This window comes from Tenrec ecaudatus, chromosome 2 (genome assembly GCF_050624435.1).
Source record: "Tenrec ecaudatus isolate mTenEca1 chromosome 2, mTenEca1.hap1, whole genome shotgun sequence".
Classification (NCBI taxonomy): domain Eukaryota; kingdom Metazoa; phylum Chordata; class Mammalia; order Afrosoricida; family Tenrecidae; genus Tenrec; species Tenrec ecaudatus.
Genome location: NC_134531.1, coordinates 217,813,478 through 217,830,806, shown reverse-complemented (window position 1 = coordinate 217,830,806; position 17,329 = coordinate 217,813,478). Strand labels below are relative to the sequence as shown.

General features: G+C 42.0%; 1 protein-coding gene across 6 annotated transcripts in view; it reads left to right on the top strand.

Moving 5' to 3' along the window:
• Nucleotides 1-17,329, top strand: part of TTC3 (tetratricopeptide repeat domain 3) — a 132,393-nt gene that overhangs the window by 90,481 nt on the left and 24,583 nt on the right. For all 6 annotated transcript variants that reach the window (XM_075542302.1, XM_075542304.1, XM_075542303.1 and 3 more), the window contains 7 exons: nucleotides 278-324; nucleotides 2,135-2,194; nucleotides 3,453-3,529; nucleotides 4,875-5,030; nucleotides 5,715-6,708; nucleotides 7,632-7,697; nucleotides 11,051-11,200. In XM_075542302.1, the coding sequence (XP_075398417.1) occupies nucleotides 278-324; nucleotides 2,135-2,194; nucleotides 3,453-3,529; nucleotides 4,875-5,030; nucleotides 5,715-6,708; nucleotides 7,632-7,697; nucleotides 11,051-11,200 (1,550 nt within the window). The remainder of the gene's footprint in view (nucleotides 1-277; nucleotides 325-2,134; nucleotides 2,195-3,452; nucleotides 3,530-4,874; nucleotides 5,031-5,714; nucleotides 6,709-7,631; nucleotides 7,698-11,050; nucleotides 11,201-17,329) is intronic.

The window sequence follows — 17,329 nt, the reverse complement described above, 5'->3', positions numbered from 1 at the left end:
TCAGTTTGATGTGTCTCCATATTCCCAGCACCTTGGCATAGAGTGTGACACCGAGATGATGTCCACATCATGCTAATTGGATTGCATTTTTGTGGTTGCCTGTGGTTGTTTTCCCACTTAGTTACCCACCCTCCCATTCCTTCTTGATTTCTGAATTAAGCTGTGTCAATGCCAACTAAAGAGTAGAATGTATTCTGTTAGTTTTCTTAAAGGCTCTAAATTGTATGGCCAAGCAGGTACTTAGTATCCTCATAAAATCTTCGTTATCATCCTACAGACAGCAGCTGCACTGTGCTAAGGAAACAGGACCATAATGACGACCAGGTAAGCGATCTGCTCAATTCAAGTGCTATGTTAAATGCTAAGGGCAGCGAGGAGGACCCACACAAGTCCTTGTCGACGTCACGTTCCAGGACAAATTTGGACAGTTCCTAGATACTGCTTAAATTAGGAAGTGGAGGCTTGAAGTTAAACAAGCGGCCATCGAGCAGGGAAGCAACAAAGCCCACATGGAAGAAGCACAGCAGCCTTTGTGAACATGAGGTGTCGACAGGATCTGGTCTTAGGCAGCAGAAGACCCAAACCAAACAGCCATTTCGATGCAAATGAGGGGGGTTGGAGTGGAGACCCAATGCCCATCTGTAGACAATTGGACATCCCTTCACAGAAGGGTCCCAAGGAAGGTACAAGCCAGCCAGGGTGCAGTATAGCACCGACATGAACACACAACTTTCCTCTAGTTCTTTAATGCACTCCCAAGTCCCCCACTATTCCTGACCCCAGTTCTACCTTACAAATCTGGTTAGACCAGAGCATGTACACGGGTACAGATAAGAGCTTCCCACACACAGAATCCAGGACAGATAAACCCCTCAGGACCAATAATGAAAGTAGTAATACTATGAGGGTAGGGGGAAGGTGGAGTGGGGAATCAATTGCGATGATCGACGTATAACACCCCCCCACACACACACACACACCAGCTCCAGAGTGACAAACAACAGAAACATGGTTGAAGGGAGGCAGTGGACAGTGTAAAATATGACAATAAAAATAATTTATAAATTATCAAGGGTTCACAAGGGGGGCCAGAGGGGAGCTGATACCAAGGGCTCAAGTAGAAAGAAAATGTTTTGGAAATGTTGATGGCAACATATGTACAAATGTGCTTGATACAATTGATATATGGATTGTTATAAGAACTGTAAGAGCCCCCAATAAAATGATTTATTAAAATTTAAAAATAAATAATAAATGAGGAAATGCAATCCCAGTCTTCTTCTTGGGATTGGCATGGTAATGGACCAACTCTGAAGCTTAAGCCAGAACACCGTCCAGTTATCAATACTCATAATTGATAAATGTTAATGTTAGAAACAGAAAAGGAGGCATCTTGAGCCATCTCCTGGTGGACAAATGAAGGGTGATCTTCAGTGATGAAAATGCTAGTGTTTTGCTCTGTAAGGAAAACAAAGAGACCTTGTTTTGAGTGATTCCAAAGTGAGTTGAAGTTAAAACCATCCCAGATGGGTTTTTCTCTGCTGGTTGTAGTTGCATTTTCCCCTTTCTTCCTTTTAGAAAAGTGACTCAATCAAGAAAAGAAAGGCAGGTTTCAAAGGGAAAAACCCTAGTTTGCTGATTTTGGGGATTAAGTCATCTCCATTGAAATTTTGTATTCATCTGCTTTACCAAATATTTCCCCTGAAGTATGGAGCACAGTTGGCACAGACTGGAAGAAGGGCAATGGATCTTCTCAATTCATGATTCCTGCCCTGGGGCCCAGCCAGTCACGGAATACCTAATAAAAATAATACTGTAACATTGCCATGAGGATGTAAGCAGAATTACTCTAAAAGTATGTTTGATTACTTGAACTCAGACCCTGTTAAGAATGAGTTTTAACTGTTGACACAGTTAAATTTGAGTTGTAACATTAAATATCATTAGTCATTTTCTTCAATTATAAATTGTATCACCTGGGCTGAAATATACATTATAATGCTATTCTTGTTAGATATTTCATGTACATCTAACTTATGACTAGTCTGTGAAAATTAGTATGGTCTCATTATACTGAGCTCCAAAATGTTGCTGTTTGAATTTTCATTGTTTTTTTTTCTCTCCATTTTTTTAGTACGCACCTCCTGCAAAGGTGAGAAACAAAGGGAAGAAAAAGAAACCAAAAGATCTAAAGGTATGGAATATTTTCTATATTAATTCTTATCCCAACTCCCCAGAAAATTAATTGGCTATGTAAATTTGAACATACCAATTCTTGGGCTGTCTTGCTAAAGTGTTCTGTAGAGAAAGAATTTCTAGGCCTTAATGTAAAAATATTTAGACTTTTTTACAATTTAAGGGAATTTACGATTTATATAAAAGTAACTCGTGGAGGAAGCTTATCTTTTATTGGCTAGATTTCCCTGTGAAAGCACTGCCACAATGTGGATTCCGTTTGGGTGGCCACAGCGCAGAGTGGCCAGAGAAGCTTTGGCCCCAGGCCAACTTGGGCACATATTTTGGTTCTCCCGTTGCTAACTGGCCCGCGTACTTGCTTTTGCTGTGTCTACTGTTCTCCTCTGTGTTAAGGAGTAAAAGTGATGCCTGCTCTCAGAACTACTAATGTCAGTGTGCTTTTCTTCTCTGGAGCACATGGGTTAGAATTGACTGGATGGTAACCAAACTGACTGTTATTATTATTCCCCAAATGCATTTTTACAGGGAGGTAATAGTTTCTACTATTCAAAAAGCTTTTGTCGGAATTATTTCTATTCAAATGATTATCAGCTAAACTATTTAAAATAAAATGATGAATAATAATGGCCATACCAGACTCTTGAAATTGATCAATCCCTTTTCTTCTTCCCACCAAGCCTTTGAGATAACTAGGACCTTGTTTTTTAAGTTTCTTGCCAGGGGTGAGAGGCTTCTTCATGGCTTTTGTCTATGGGTGACAGGTGGGCAATAGGGGAATGAGCAGGTCAATCCCAACAAAAGCTTAATTTCATTCTTGACTATATGTCTTTAGTTTAGCTGATGTGGGAATTCCGTCTGAGGGACATCTACATTGTTGTTAGAACATTGTATGCCACCCTCAATGTTCACTTGGATCTATTTACTGGTTGTTGACATTGGTATACAACAGCAGCAACAGCAATTGATTGCTAGGACTCTATTATTTTGTGTTTCTATTCAAATTGACACAGTGTTGGAGGAGGTTATAGATTAAGCTGCTAAGTGAAAGGTCAGCAGTTTGAAGCCACCAACAGCTCCTTGGGAGAAAGATGAGGCTCTCTACTCCCCCAAAGATTTAAATTTTCTGGGGAACCCCCCCCCCAGGGGCAGCATCACTTAGAGTGTTGCTATGGCTTGGAACCAACTGGATGCCTCTGAGTTTGGTTTTTGAGTTTTAAAGTAGACAATCATTGTCACTTTTGTATCTTTTAAACCAGCCTATGTTGGTCGGGTCTGGATTACCTTCAATAAAGACATGTCTTAAAAGTCAGACTGCTTCAAGGGTCAACAAAAAGTGAGTACAGTTTTAAAATTTTTGTATCATTTAACCTCAAGAGTTTTAATAGAATGAGTGGACAACTTGATGTGGCCATCTTGGTTGAATTTATAACATGGTTTATAGGCATTAAGTATTCATACAGAAAGTTCTAAAGCCATAAGGCCAGTGAAACTCAATCAGTAAGTATATCTTGAGAACTTACTGTGTGCAGGGAGCTAGGGGGAAATGCTAACAAATTGTCCAGAAAAGTTTTGTTTGTTTTTTTCAGAAAAGATTTTAAGTTATCCAATGAAGAGAAAGAGAGAATATTGTGCTGATAATTCCTAGCATATTTGCTGTCATAGGTGAGAGGAGACTGTAAATGATGCTATAGTTTAACCTTAGATATTAGTGATTTTCACTGGTGGTTGAAATGAGTTTTCAAGAAACAAATAGAACAGTGAGTTTTTAATTTTATTTTTGTTTCATATCCTTTATGGACCAAAACAAAATGCTTTTTCTCTACCTCTATCACATTTTTGGTCCACTTTTTAATTGGATTATTTGCTCTGATTAAGGTGTTCCAATTTTCTATGGATTTAGAGATGACTTCTTGTTGTGGCATTCCTAATGGTTTTCTCCCAGTTCGTGGGCTCTTTTTTTATGCGTTTGATGAAATCTTTTGGTACACGAGTCTTATTTTTAGTAGATACTAATAATCAATTTTGTCTTTTACTGTGTGCTATTCCTCCATCATGTGTGTTTGTGCCCTGTTAAGCATCTCCCTATTTCCTCTTTGATAATCTTTATAGCTCTGGGATTCCCATTTAGCTCTTTGGTCCATCTTGAGCTTGGTTTTGTGCATGGGGGCGGCATGGGTCCTGCTCCATTCTTCTGCAGCTGGAGACCCAGTTTTGCCAGCTCCATTTGTTGAAGAGCGGCAGTGCGATTTTAAAGCGGGCCCTCAAGCTACCACCTCTTTTCAGAGTGGTAGAAGCTGATTTGTATCTTTTTTTAAAAAGTCTTCTTATGGAGCACCTTTGACCAGTCTCGATCTTACTTTAACTTAAATTAATAGCAATTCCAATAAAATCTTATGTTTTTCTCTTCAACCCTGTAATAAGTTATAACTGTTCCAACCAATTCCACAGGGTTTCTTTTTTAATTGCTCTGGGTACAATGAGTCGTTAATTACAGGTTCCTACTCAGACTATCAGGTATAATTTCTTTTGCCTTAAGTTGTATAGTAAGTTTTTGTGTTGTGTTTTTCCAACATAATGTTGGATGATAGTTGCCATCTGTGGCTTGTTTTTTCCCCCTAAGTATTCTTCCAGTTTACCCCAAATTTAATTGTTCACCAAGTGATGATTTTCAATGACAGAGGCAATTCGGGCTCGAGGCATCTTCGGAAAGACGTAGAAGAATTCGAAGCTTACTACCGTAAGAAACAGCAACTGCAAAATCAGCAAACTAGAGAGTACACTGACCAGAACAAGAAGACGGAAACGAGCTCAAAGTCAAAATTGACTCTGTATGAGTAAGTTGTTCAACATGCTGTCACTTAGACAATAGTTGTTGTAATGACAGCTGTTTTATATGGATGCTGCTGCGAGTTTAAAAGATATGCTTAGCTTTTTAATCTCCTTTTGTGCTTTTCCTTAAAAAATATTTTTAACGTTCTTTTTTTTTAATCATTGGAGGCTCATACAACTCTTGTCACAATCCATACATACATCAATTGTGTGAAGCACATTTGTACATTCGTTGCAAGGATTATTTTCTAAGGGGTAGGTAAAATTTTGTTCACACTATCAGTAGGTGTCGTTTGCCCGACTTGGTTATTTAATCCTAGTACACAATATGTTTCTTGAGAAGTTAAAATCAGTGAGCAGTGAAATTTGCTTTGGGAGAATAAGCAGGTCTTACAAATATGTATAAATACTCTTAGGAGCAGTTTGGAGAAGGTGGCCTCTGGCTCCCTGAGTCTGGCTTTTTCAGACTCTCCGCTGGGGGGCGTGGTCAACGGTACTGGTTGACCCCATTGGCTGAATTAAATTCACCTGGCCTAGATGGGGTCAATCCAGGTGTACCGCCCACCTAGGTGCACCGCCCCTGCCTGTCTCGGAGCCAAACCTCTGAGCATGCCCAGTGGACACTGGTTCCTGTTTTACCTACCTAGCACTTCCTGTAATGACTCCTCCAAATACTTTTGTTTTCCCAGTTACTTCTCTGAGTACTTGGAGGACAATGGCCCCTTGGACATCAGCGATAAGGTATTCTCCAACGAATATCGATTTTTCCCAGAAGAAACTCGGCAGATAGTACAAAAGGCAGGGGGCCTGAAGCAGTTTCTTCTGAGATGTCCTCGTTTCGTCGTGATTGACAACTGCATTGCGCTGAGGAAAGCCCCAACACGGTTCAGGAGAAAGGGAAAGAAGAGAATTAAGGAAGAAGTAGACGACCTTGTAAACATAGAAGATGAACTGTATTTACCATTTTTCTTATCTCTGAGCTCAGAAGCTAAGGAAGTGACCCCCGAGTCAGATCCATCTTCATCACCTGCTAACGAGGATGCAGTGACCGCTCCCGCAGCATCTGCTGATTCGGCTTGTGCAGGCCAAGCTGAGGGGCCCAAGCTGGAGTCAGGGGATTTTCCCAGGCCAGTTTCTGAAAATGGGTATGCCAAATGGATCGCTCCCGACTCTCCCGAGTCAGGTTCTGAGGTTGCCGTTCACATGCCAGCCTCCTCTCAGTCTCTGGTACCAGTGTCCCAGAATGTGAGTCCAGCCTACTGGACCCAGCCCCCCGCAGCCTCGGGCTACTGCACATACCTTTCTTATCAGGGGTATGACATCACACAGACACCGCCAGTGTACATCAATGAGCTGTCAAGTGTGCCCCCGTATGCTGGCGTGTACACACCTCTGACAAGCTTTTCAGAGTATGAGTTGCAACAGGGAATCCCATTCCTGCAGCCTTTCGTAAGTTTTAGTGAGCCAAATCCAAATGCTGCGGCTGGTTTTGAGGGCCCCCAGGTGAATGGTCGCCAGCAGACCCCAGTGAAGTCATTCTGTAGCTTAGGTGTTGCTACTACAGGCCTCAGCGAGTCTAGCAGAAATAGCCTCCGTGAAACGTTTGTCAAGCAGGAGGGAGAAAACAGAATCGAGACCAGTGGAGCCACGGCTTTTCTACCTACACAGAAGGCTGCCATACAGGTAAGAGGGCAAGCCGTTGATGTTTGCTCCGTACTCCAGTTAAACGTTCCTTGTCCTCTTTCATTGCCGCTCGATTCACCAGTGCCCTTAACAGTTGGTAGCTTTGTAACAGTTACTAAACCTTTTGACTGAAAATGTTTACAAGTGTGAACCCTTTCAAGGGGTGCGACAGGTGGCTTTGTCTGGAAGAGGCATGGGGTTGTATCCGCAATTCTCTTCTCCCCACCCACTGAGAGAAGAGGCAGCAGGTGGAGCTAAAGCGCTATCTAGGCCACTAACAGAGGTGAGGCAGGAGGACGTGACTTCACGCTGTAGAAAAGGACCTGACCTAGCAGTGCACCCACATCACACACATCCCCACCCTAACAGCAGTGTGTGTGTGTGTGTGGGGGGGGGCTGCTGGCAGAGGAGATGAGGGCGGGGGAATGGGCCTCTGTGCAGGCCATCAGCACCTGAGAAAGGGAGGAGTCTTGGCTACACATGCGCATGTCTCCTACCAAGCCAGGGGGAGTGAGGGTGGTTGGAGAGTCCAGCCAATGGTGAAAACACGTGAAGTCTTCTTCCTGCCAGGCATCCCAATAAGGAGATGCTCCTCTGTTTGACCTTTACAGGGCCTGATGCATTAAACCCTTAGTGGTTTGCCCTCTTCCTCATTATTGTTTGCTGCCCTGCAAGCTTTGGAAAAGCCTGTGAAGAATTAGTGAACCCGAACCACTTTCAGGTGTACTGGGTCCAAGTGACCTCTTTTCCCCACTACCGATCTTTGCGGAAGGCACGGGACACTGCTTCCATTAACCGAGGGACACCAGACACCTTGAAAACTTGTAGACACGGTTTAAAATGTTATGAAGCGAAGAATGTGTTGTATGAAAACAGTTTATCAGAGATGTGTGCTTTTGCTAAGTGTTTGCTTCCTTCCTCAGGTGCCCAGGGTTATGATAGACCAGGAGGTCAACACTGACCCTTATGAGGGTTATGAGGCTCAGCTGGTAAGTCTGAATTGCAATAAACTGTTCAAAGGTTTCATTTCCATTAATAAAACCTAGGTAATGAACCACAACTATTTTGGAGTCAACTAAACCCTAAGTCATCATGGAATAAGCTTAAGAACAGAAAAAGAAAAGTGGTTTTATTTATATTGTTGAGATTTGGGGAGGCAGCGGGGTGGGGGGGAGGTCAGTGTTTTCTAGTGTATTTATTTCCTTGTATAATATATTAAGCATGTCTTCATTTACAAATTATAAATAAGAGCTTATTCACACGAGCACTACAGAAAACTTTTATAAAGACCGTCACCAGCTTAAGGTGGGTTCGATGGGAAACTATTAATGTAATGTCACGGGTAATACATTTTAAGACAAAAATTATTTAACGACTCAATTGCTGAGAAGGCATTGGAATAAATTCAATGTCCTTTCTTGACTAAATCTCATATGAAAACGACAGTAAATAAATACTTTTCAACCTGTGAATATCTTTTTCTCTTCAGCCAAAAGCTGTCATCTTGCTAAAAAATGACAACATCATCAGTAATAAAAGTTAAATAAGAGAGAAATTAGATGGAAAAGAAAGATGTACAAGTATCATTAATTAGCAGAGGCTGAGATATACACCTGGAAAATCCAAATTAGTCACTTGAAAAACCTATACAATAAAATTTGAAAAGGTGATTAGATACACAATAAAGAGAACTGTCCTACACAAACAAGAGTCTGTTATGAAGCATATTGAAAGACAATGTTTTGTGGTAAACTGCATGGCACAAATGTGTGTATTTATATACTCATGTATAGTATGTTATACAGAGGCATAGCATGTATATGTGCATGTGTGTGTGTGTGTGTGTATAAGTATATATGAACAACACAAACAAGCACCAAAATACAAGTAACCAATTGGAAAAATGATACATCACATAGGACAGGTAGAGGGCTAATTTACTTAGAATATGTGCAAAGTCTCTATAAATTAGTAAGAAAAAGATTATTGTCTTAGCAAAAATTTGGGAATGAGTATGAAGCGACCATCCATATAATAACAGAGGTATGATTGATTTTGAACATATTAAAAGATGCTCAACTCCACTTTAAATTTTAAAAAGTCATTTAACATTGATCAGAATATGAAATATAAAAAATATAATTTTGGAACAAGAATGGAAGTTACACCATTCAAGGAGGCTTCCAAAAGTTTGTGGGAAAATGGAATTAATAGATATTGGAATTTTTCCACAAACTTTTTGAAGTCTTGTGTATGAAGATAGAGATCAGTGGACTAAGAATATTTAGATATTTATCTTAGTCACATTTAGAACAGCAAAAATTTAAGGAAAACCTAAATGTTCAGCCATATGCACTAGTTAGATTATGACACAGCCACGAAGTGAAATGCTGTCATTTAAAAATGTGACGGTTCTGTCATTACTAATGTGGACTGTTTTTCAAGATTAGATGTATAGTTAAAGGAGAAGCAGTGGCTTAGAACTTTGCATTGCCAGCTACTACTATATGTGAAAATAGCTGTATAGTCTTAACCAGTTTTAAAAATGATGCAGAGCCCCTGAAAATATCTATGTCCATCTTCCCAGGTCTGTCTTTAACATTTACATGTAAAGAAGCCATGATTTTTATGTGTGTGATTCACCCATACCATACACATTGTCTTTGAAAATTGTCATGTTTATTTTGTACATTACAGACTTTTTTCTGTCAGTTCGTCAAAATTTATAACATCCCTTTTAATGAATACTTGATACCCCTTTGTATGAATGTACACTAGTTGACTAGTTTCTTATCATTCAGCATTAAGATTGTGCCAACTTTCCATTTTTATAGAGTACCAAAGTGAACATGCTTGTCTTTCTGTGTTTAAAGCATCTATACTGAGCTAGAATGACTAACGCCAAGTTCTTGAAAGCAGTTACATGTCATGTTGACCAAGGCCGTATTTTTGACCCTCAGATAGATATCTTCTTTAGAAATCACCAAACCCCCTCCTCAAATTAGCTCTGGGCTTCAGGGCCCAGCTGATTGCCGGGCCTTCGAGAAGACTACTCACTTCTCAGAGCCCTCTATTTCCTGAACTATAAAAAGGGGGATACTACCTCTCCCAGAATTGCTGTGAACTTTAAATGTAGTAATATGAAGATGATCTTTAACTTTCTATCTCTCTCTGCTGGTGTAGGGGCCTGTACATGAATGCCTAACTCTAGGTGGCTGTTCATTGTGATTCTTTTGTAGGATTGAGACTGGAAATAGAACCAACTCAGATCTTAAACCATAAGGTTTTTCTAATGGGTCACCGTGAGTTTTGACCAGTTAATGTAGCCCCTTAGACAGGGACTCTTCATCGCACCCGGGTGCTAGTTCGGGCAGGCGTGAACTACAGCTCTGCAAGGCAAACTGGTGTGAGTGGTCATCTTGACCAGAGTTCACAGTTCTCCGACTGATAATCCACAGAGTCTCAAATACTCGCTTGCCTGCATTTCAACTTGCTTGTTAAGAAAAGTGGAAGAAGCCCTGGTGTTGGAGAGGCAGAGGAGATGTCGAAAGTGGACCGGGTTTGTGCCACTGGGGTGGATATAGCGTTCCGTGGCCTGGCTCCCCAGGCCCCTCATCACTGGGTAAGACAGTCACTGCAGCTGCAGGCGTTGCAAGTATCGAAACCATCCTCCTGAGACACAAGTGTGATTGCTCCTGGTCTGAACAGTGTGAAACTGTGTGGCTGCTGTTTGGGGTGTGTTTGTTTGTAAAGCTGGTCCATGAGGCAGTTAGATGAGCGGGTTTCAGAAAGTTCAAGAGAAAATGGAATGAAAAGGGAATAGAATTTCTCCACAAACCTTCTGAAGCCCCCTCATATCACTGAAAAAAAACTCGCTGATCAAATTTTAACTTGTCTTTTTGAAATAATCAGCTACTTTCCATTGGAAACACTTAAAATTAGGGCCAAAGTTGATCTATTACTTGATATGGCACACGCATCATATGCATTTTTAAGCCTCATAAGCCATTCTCAATGTTAATGGTGGAGAGCAGTATGCAAATCAGACTGTTGGCCTAATACTTACCGAGCCCTTGTAAAACCAGTACATGTGCAGAAGTTGCAGTTAACTCGATTACAGCATAAACGGTAGTAGATATTGATTTCCAGTAAAATTAATAACTAAGCGACAACTGCCTTTGCTGACCAATGCTGAGGGGGTTTTAGTTCTTGGACTATTGTGACATTTCTCTTGTAAGTTTTCATCTGCCTTTTATTCTTCTTTATTTTAAGAGCATTCAGAACAAGATCAGAAAGAAGCAAGTTTAGCTTTTTAATAGATGCGTTTGTAATTTACTTTAAGGGAGATATTTCAAAGATGGAAAAGGAATACAGGAAACTGCAAGAGATGCTTGAGCATGCATATGAGAAGTACGAACAGACAAGATTCAAGGGCTTGGCAGATATCAAAGACCTGGAGGAACAGCTGGAAAAGAATGCAGAACAAAACCAGGTAATCTTGTCTGAAACCCCTTTCTCACTGTGCCCAATTAGGAGGATTGAAACATAACTGGGCTTGCATAGGCTTCATTGAGCTGAGTTTCTGTATTTTTGGCTAACCAAAGAGGGTTTGGGGTCCGTATTAACCTATTTCAAGTTTCTCTGTGATATGCTGAAGTGATTGAAAGTTTTGCAATGTTTGAGAGCCTCTGCAGATGGCTTTGTCAGAAAGCTAATGGGCTGTAAATCTGGCTTTTCATTCACCTGTATCTCAGAATGCTTGGCTAACTAACATTCCTTTATGGTAGCCAAGTGCCTCGTTAAAATTCCGGATCTTGAGAGTGATCCAGAGTATGAGTCTAAGTTCTCCCTGGGTTCTCAGATTAGTTCCAGTCCTGGGCAAGTTCGTTAACTTTTCTGTGCTTTAATTTCTTACCTGAAAAACTTGGGGGCTGTAGTTGTTCATTTTGCAAGATAAGGATGAACTAAATTAACACTCATGACGTATTAGAACCGCCTGCCGCATGGTCCGAGCTCGGTAAGCGCTGGCTGCTCGTGTTGTGCCTGTTGTGTTCATCGTGATCTTCATCTCAGCCCGAGAAGTAGGGTAAGGATAACGCACGGAGCTTAGGCACACTAGAACTGCAGTCGCCAGGTGCTTCGCTTGCTTCTCCTGAACTTGAGTTCCATTAGCTAAGATCGATCGTCATTTACGTACAAGGGTAAGTCAAAAAGTATTGCTACCACCTCACAGAACCCTGTCTTGAACACAAAGTATCAAAGTGTGACCCTGTGGTTTCCCCGCGGAGCCTCCATCTGGTCTGTGTGCTTCTGAAGGTGGCGTTTCCATTCCATCCACCCCGCATCGAAACGGCAGTTTTGCCATCCTCAAGGGACTCAAGTTGTGTTCGTTTTCAATGTCCTTTGCATTTTGGTAACAGAAGGAAATGTGAAGGCAGCAAGACCAGGGCTGCAGGATGGCTGGAGTAAGGTTTCCCAACAAAATTCTCATCGGACAGCCCTGCTACCCTCGAAGAATAAATGATACGTAGTTGAGGTGGAAGAAAATTCCTCAGTGCAACATTCTGATTGGTTTTTTCTCTCCAGTCCGGTTTCACTTTCTTCAAGCTTCTTCCTAAGGCAGCCCTGATAAACTCCATCAGGATGGCCTCTCTGGAATCCCCCAAAACAGTTGCCATCACCTTCTGAGCTGAGCTTTCTGACTTGAATCAAAATGTCCCAGCAGGTCCCCTCAGAAGCCACTGCTTTGATTGGACCATTAGATTTGAAGTCGCTCTAACAAGACTGTTTTACTGAGAGAACTCTCTACAGCCACCCAGTGATCACTGAGATACATTTAAACAAGTGTTGTTTAGAATGAACCCTTGCATGTCTGAACTGGGAAACACTGTGGCACAGTCTGTAAGGCACACCTGATTGGATGACGGCAGTTTGGCTGGCAGTCATTGACAGTGGGCCTCCTGTTGGGAAGTTTAATTCTGCCCGGCCAAACCTGTCCCAGCTGTATAAAGTACTCCTCTGACTGGCCCTTCGTTGGCCGTTGACTAAGACGGCTATGGCACCTGAACCTCCAGGCAGGCCTTGTGGGAACAGAGTTCAAATGTTTGACCTTGGTAGGGCTTTGAGTCTAGTTTCATGTAGTGATGCTCAAGTCATTTTGTTTTTCAAAAGGGTAATGAATCCCCGAAGTACAGGCATGTTAGGTTATGAGACTTCCCATGGAAAACGGATACTTGTTTCCTCTGTAAATAATTTGCCGATCAGAGTTCCTTCGGTTGGTGTCTGCACAAGAACAAATGAGATATAGCCATGGTCGCTTCATATGTTCGTAAATACCTTGTGGAGAAAACACTGTGTAGCAAACACTGTGTAGCTTTTATTGATTCCTCCAACTCAGTAGATCACTGAGGGTTGTGAGCTCACCAGCTGTTGTTTTGCAGTTACTTACCATATTGGGACATATTAGATGAAGAACCCCAGCCCCATTCTAGACACTAGGAAGAGAGGCAAACAACTGAAATGAAGAAGTCAGAAGTTGGGCTCAAATTTCATGCAGTCAGTAGGGATTCACGGTGATCCCATGGAACCGAGGAGAACTGTCTCATAGGGTTTCCTTGACTATTACAATTTCCACAGAGGGCGTCCTGGTGGCTCAGTAGTTAAGAGCTTGAATACTAAAAGAAAGGTCACCGGTTCCAAACCACCAGCTGCTCCCTGGGAGTCTACTTCTAGAGAGATTATGATGTTGGCAATCGTGGGGGAGTTTAATTCTGTAGGCCACTATGGCTCAGAACCAGCTCAGTGACAATAAGGAATCTTTAGAGGAGTAGATCCCAGGCCTTTCACTCATAGACCCCTGGCCAGCAACCAACCTGGTGAGAAACTAAGTGCTTAACCATTGCTCTGGGGTCACCCCTATCTCAGAGAGTCTCACTAGGAGGACATGGCCAGAGAGAACAAGCACAGAGACCCAGTGCCTGACTGGTGACTGAAAGGTTGGCAGTTGGACCCACCAGCTGCTCCGTGGGACAAAGGTGTGGCAGTGTGCTTCCGTGAAGTTCACAGCTTTGGAATCCCTGGGGGCAGCTCTCCTCTGTCTAACAGGATTGCTATGAGTTGGAATCACCTCAGCAGGTAATGGGATTCAGGGAAGAATTGTCTCACCCAAAATGTCCGTCATGCCTCTGTTAAGAAAAATTCATTGTTCACTTAACACGTTTTAGGAGCCCTAAGTTTGTCTTTATTTTCTTGATGATATTTGTAATTCTAGGTTTCCACTCATAGGTCTTTGATCCATCTTGAGCTTGTTTTTGTGTGTGGTTTTAGGTCGGGCCTGTTTTATTATTCTGTGCATGGATATCCTGTTTTGCCAGAACTACTATCGCTTACCCATTTCGCATATTTCCTCACTTTGCAAAGATCAGTGGTCAGTAGATGAATGGTATTCATTCTCATTTTGAATCATGTCCTATCTGCAAATAAAAGTCCCCAAACCATTGCTCCATTCACGTCCTTAAAGTCAATCCTACTTAAAGGAGGCAGCTCTTCCTTGTTCTAGAACAGACGTCCTCAAACTATGGCCCACGGGCCACATGTGGCCCACCAAGTGTTTTTACCCCATTTGTTTTTTTACTTCAAAATAAGATATGTGCAGTGTGCATAGGAATTTGTTCATAGTTTTTTTTTTAAACTACAGTCCGGCCCTCCAACAGGTGTGAGGGACAGTGAACTGTCCCTCTGTTTAAAAAGTTTAAGGACACCTGGTCTGGATAGTGTCTTCTAACCAGAGAGACACATCTTCCAGCAACAAATGAGATGATGGTTCACTCCTATTCCTAGGGTAGGCTGTGACTGGTCCCTCAGAAGTGGATCATCTGTTTCTTCTTTCTAGTTTGTCTTACTCTGGAAATCCTGCTGACATCTTTCCAGGATGAGTGGCTCTGCTGGTCCTTGACATACCAGTGGCATCATTTCCAGCATCACAGCAACGTAAAGTCACCGCAGTACAACAGATGGGCACACACGTGGTGGACTTTCTTAGATACCTACAGCTACTCTTGCCAATGGTCCTTTATTAGCTTTTTAATTTTTTTCTTAAGTGATGGAAGAAAAAAGATAGTTTGATTAGTTCTAGAAGGTAGGCTTGGTAGGTAGATCTACAAAGTAAGTTTGGTAAATAAATCTTTGAAAAATTTCATCAATACATAATTAGTCTTTCTGTTTCTTCACTTTTTCATTTTACATAGAACTTAAGAAATTCCCAAGTTATCCTTGTGTACAAAAAGCTATATTAAGGAAAAGAAATATGGCAAAGTCTGTCAACTTTTTGCTCACACCCTATGTGTGTGGGGTGGGGAAGTTCCAAAGGCACCAGCCCCTGGAGAAGGACGCATGCTCAGTAAAGTGTAAGTGAAAAAGGGGAAGACCCTCCTCAGTGATGTGAATTAACACAGTGACTACAACAATGGGCTGAAATGTAGGGACGATTGTGAGGCTCTCACAGGGCCAGGCAGCTTTTCCCTCTGGTATACATAGGGAATCTATGAGTCACAAGTAGCTAGAGCGCATCTAACAGCAATGTACATGCAAATTCATGTATTTACAAAGTATATATAGGAATGTGTATGTAAACAGCATAAGTGTCGCCAAAATAGCAGTGAAAAATGGTGAGTGGTAATGTAAACATAAATAGACACTTTTCATTTAAAGAAAGAAAGCCTAGTTAAGGAAACGTGAGCTAGCTATTGCATTGAGCTGAGGGGTTCCGTTGTAGTTGACTAGGACCGGAGTGCTGCAGCTCTGTAGATGTTTACTCAATGATTAGATAGTTCGCCGCATCTATTTGGCCTCAGACTGCGAGGAGTGAATTCTCTTGTCTTCATTTTCTGTATCATCCTCCATCAGAGAGCATCAGACTGTGCATTCTGTGAATCACCTGTAGTTGAAACTCTAATCCATTTTTTCATTCAATAAGTGTATAATGAATGTTCAGGAATGGTGTAGTCTGTATTGCGGCATCATCTCTATGGGACCCTAAAACATCACCCTCGCATGGCGGGCAGTCTGGGCTTCTCCTGTGCAGCTGCTCTGTTTTCATTTTGTGGGTGCTGAGTTACATAGCTCATGGTATTTCCTCTTTGTGTTTTCTACCATTGAACACGATTTCTAATGAGTGCCTAGGCCCCCAACCATTTACTTCTGATTATTTTCTTCTATCTTCTTATTCCATCTTCTTTACCTCTTTAGCATTATTTTTGTTTTGCCTTTTGAAATTATGTATCTTAATAAAAGGACCCAAATACTTCTGTTGGGGAAAAATTTAAGAAAACGAGGTATGAGAACTAGACTTTCTGCACTGACAGACCACTGGGAAGTGTAGATGGATCAGTAGACTGCGCATAGAAGCCTGTTCACTCTTCTATTCTGGTGTGGAAAGAGAAGGGCGCAGGAGTCTGCTGTCTTTCAGCAGAGGCACGTCCATGTTGGCTGGCTGGGTTGGCATGAGGCAGCTAGTGACTGCATTACAAACAGCGGCTGGACTCAGGTAGCCTTTCCAGTGCCTGAGCTATAAATGTGGAGTGTGTAATATTTTGTGCCTTTTGACACCTGAACTTCTCTAGGTGCTTAATGTCAAGTAGATTCTTACTGCCCCAGCATAGTCCTGTGGGTGCACATAATCTCCCAGCCAATGGGAGGCAGCTGAGGCAAAGTCACTGGCTCAGAATAGAAGCCCCATGCAGGCAAGAAACGCAGTTGGCCTGGCTGCCAGTATCAAGGCAGGGAATCAGCATGGGCCATGGCAATAGAACTACCGTAAGCTACAGAGGATGTCCGACTCTGTAGCTAGAGTAGCTCTGACACCGAACCAAGTCACAGGAAGGACTTCACCCATTCAGGAGCAGCGAGGCTTCAGGCCATCAGAGTGTTAGCAGGACTGGTCCTCATGCTAAAGGAACCTTGGCCAAGCTGTTCAACCTCTCCTGCTGAAAAACAGTTGTCCTAGCATTTGGGCATTTCAAAGCCACCTAAATCAACTCTCCCAGTGTGGTAGGACTGAAATCTTAAAGGACCACCAATGGTTAGCACATCTGTCTCCCAGAAACAATGAAAACCTTTGTACCGAGGGCTGAAGAGGAAGACAGATCCTCTAAGTCAAGGTCCCTTTTGACTTGTCCATTACTTCCCATGACTGTGTAGGTTGACTACAGGTGCCCTGTCCATTTGAAGGAAGAAAGTTGTGCTTTGTTGTAGCTCAACTCTTGTCCTTAGTAACTTAGTCACTAGTCACCCTAACAGGGAAGTTGGGGTCCCAGGGAACTGGTCAGTAGAAGGGAAATTTTAAATTTCCCTAAGGCAAATATGAAATGTCAGGGGATTTCATTAAGTCATTGGTGACAAGTGAAATCTCACCCAGGAAAGGACTTAAGTTGTAGCCAATGTTTTTTAAAAAAATAGGGTTTGGATCACCGTTTAAATTAGTGATTAGAAATATTACCATAGAGATTGTTCTACTTATTAAAAAACAAACAAACCCACCCCCAAAATTATTGCTGTTTGAATCAATTCCAACTCCTATTGACCCTCTAGGACAGAATAGAACTGCCCTCACTCAGTTACCCAG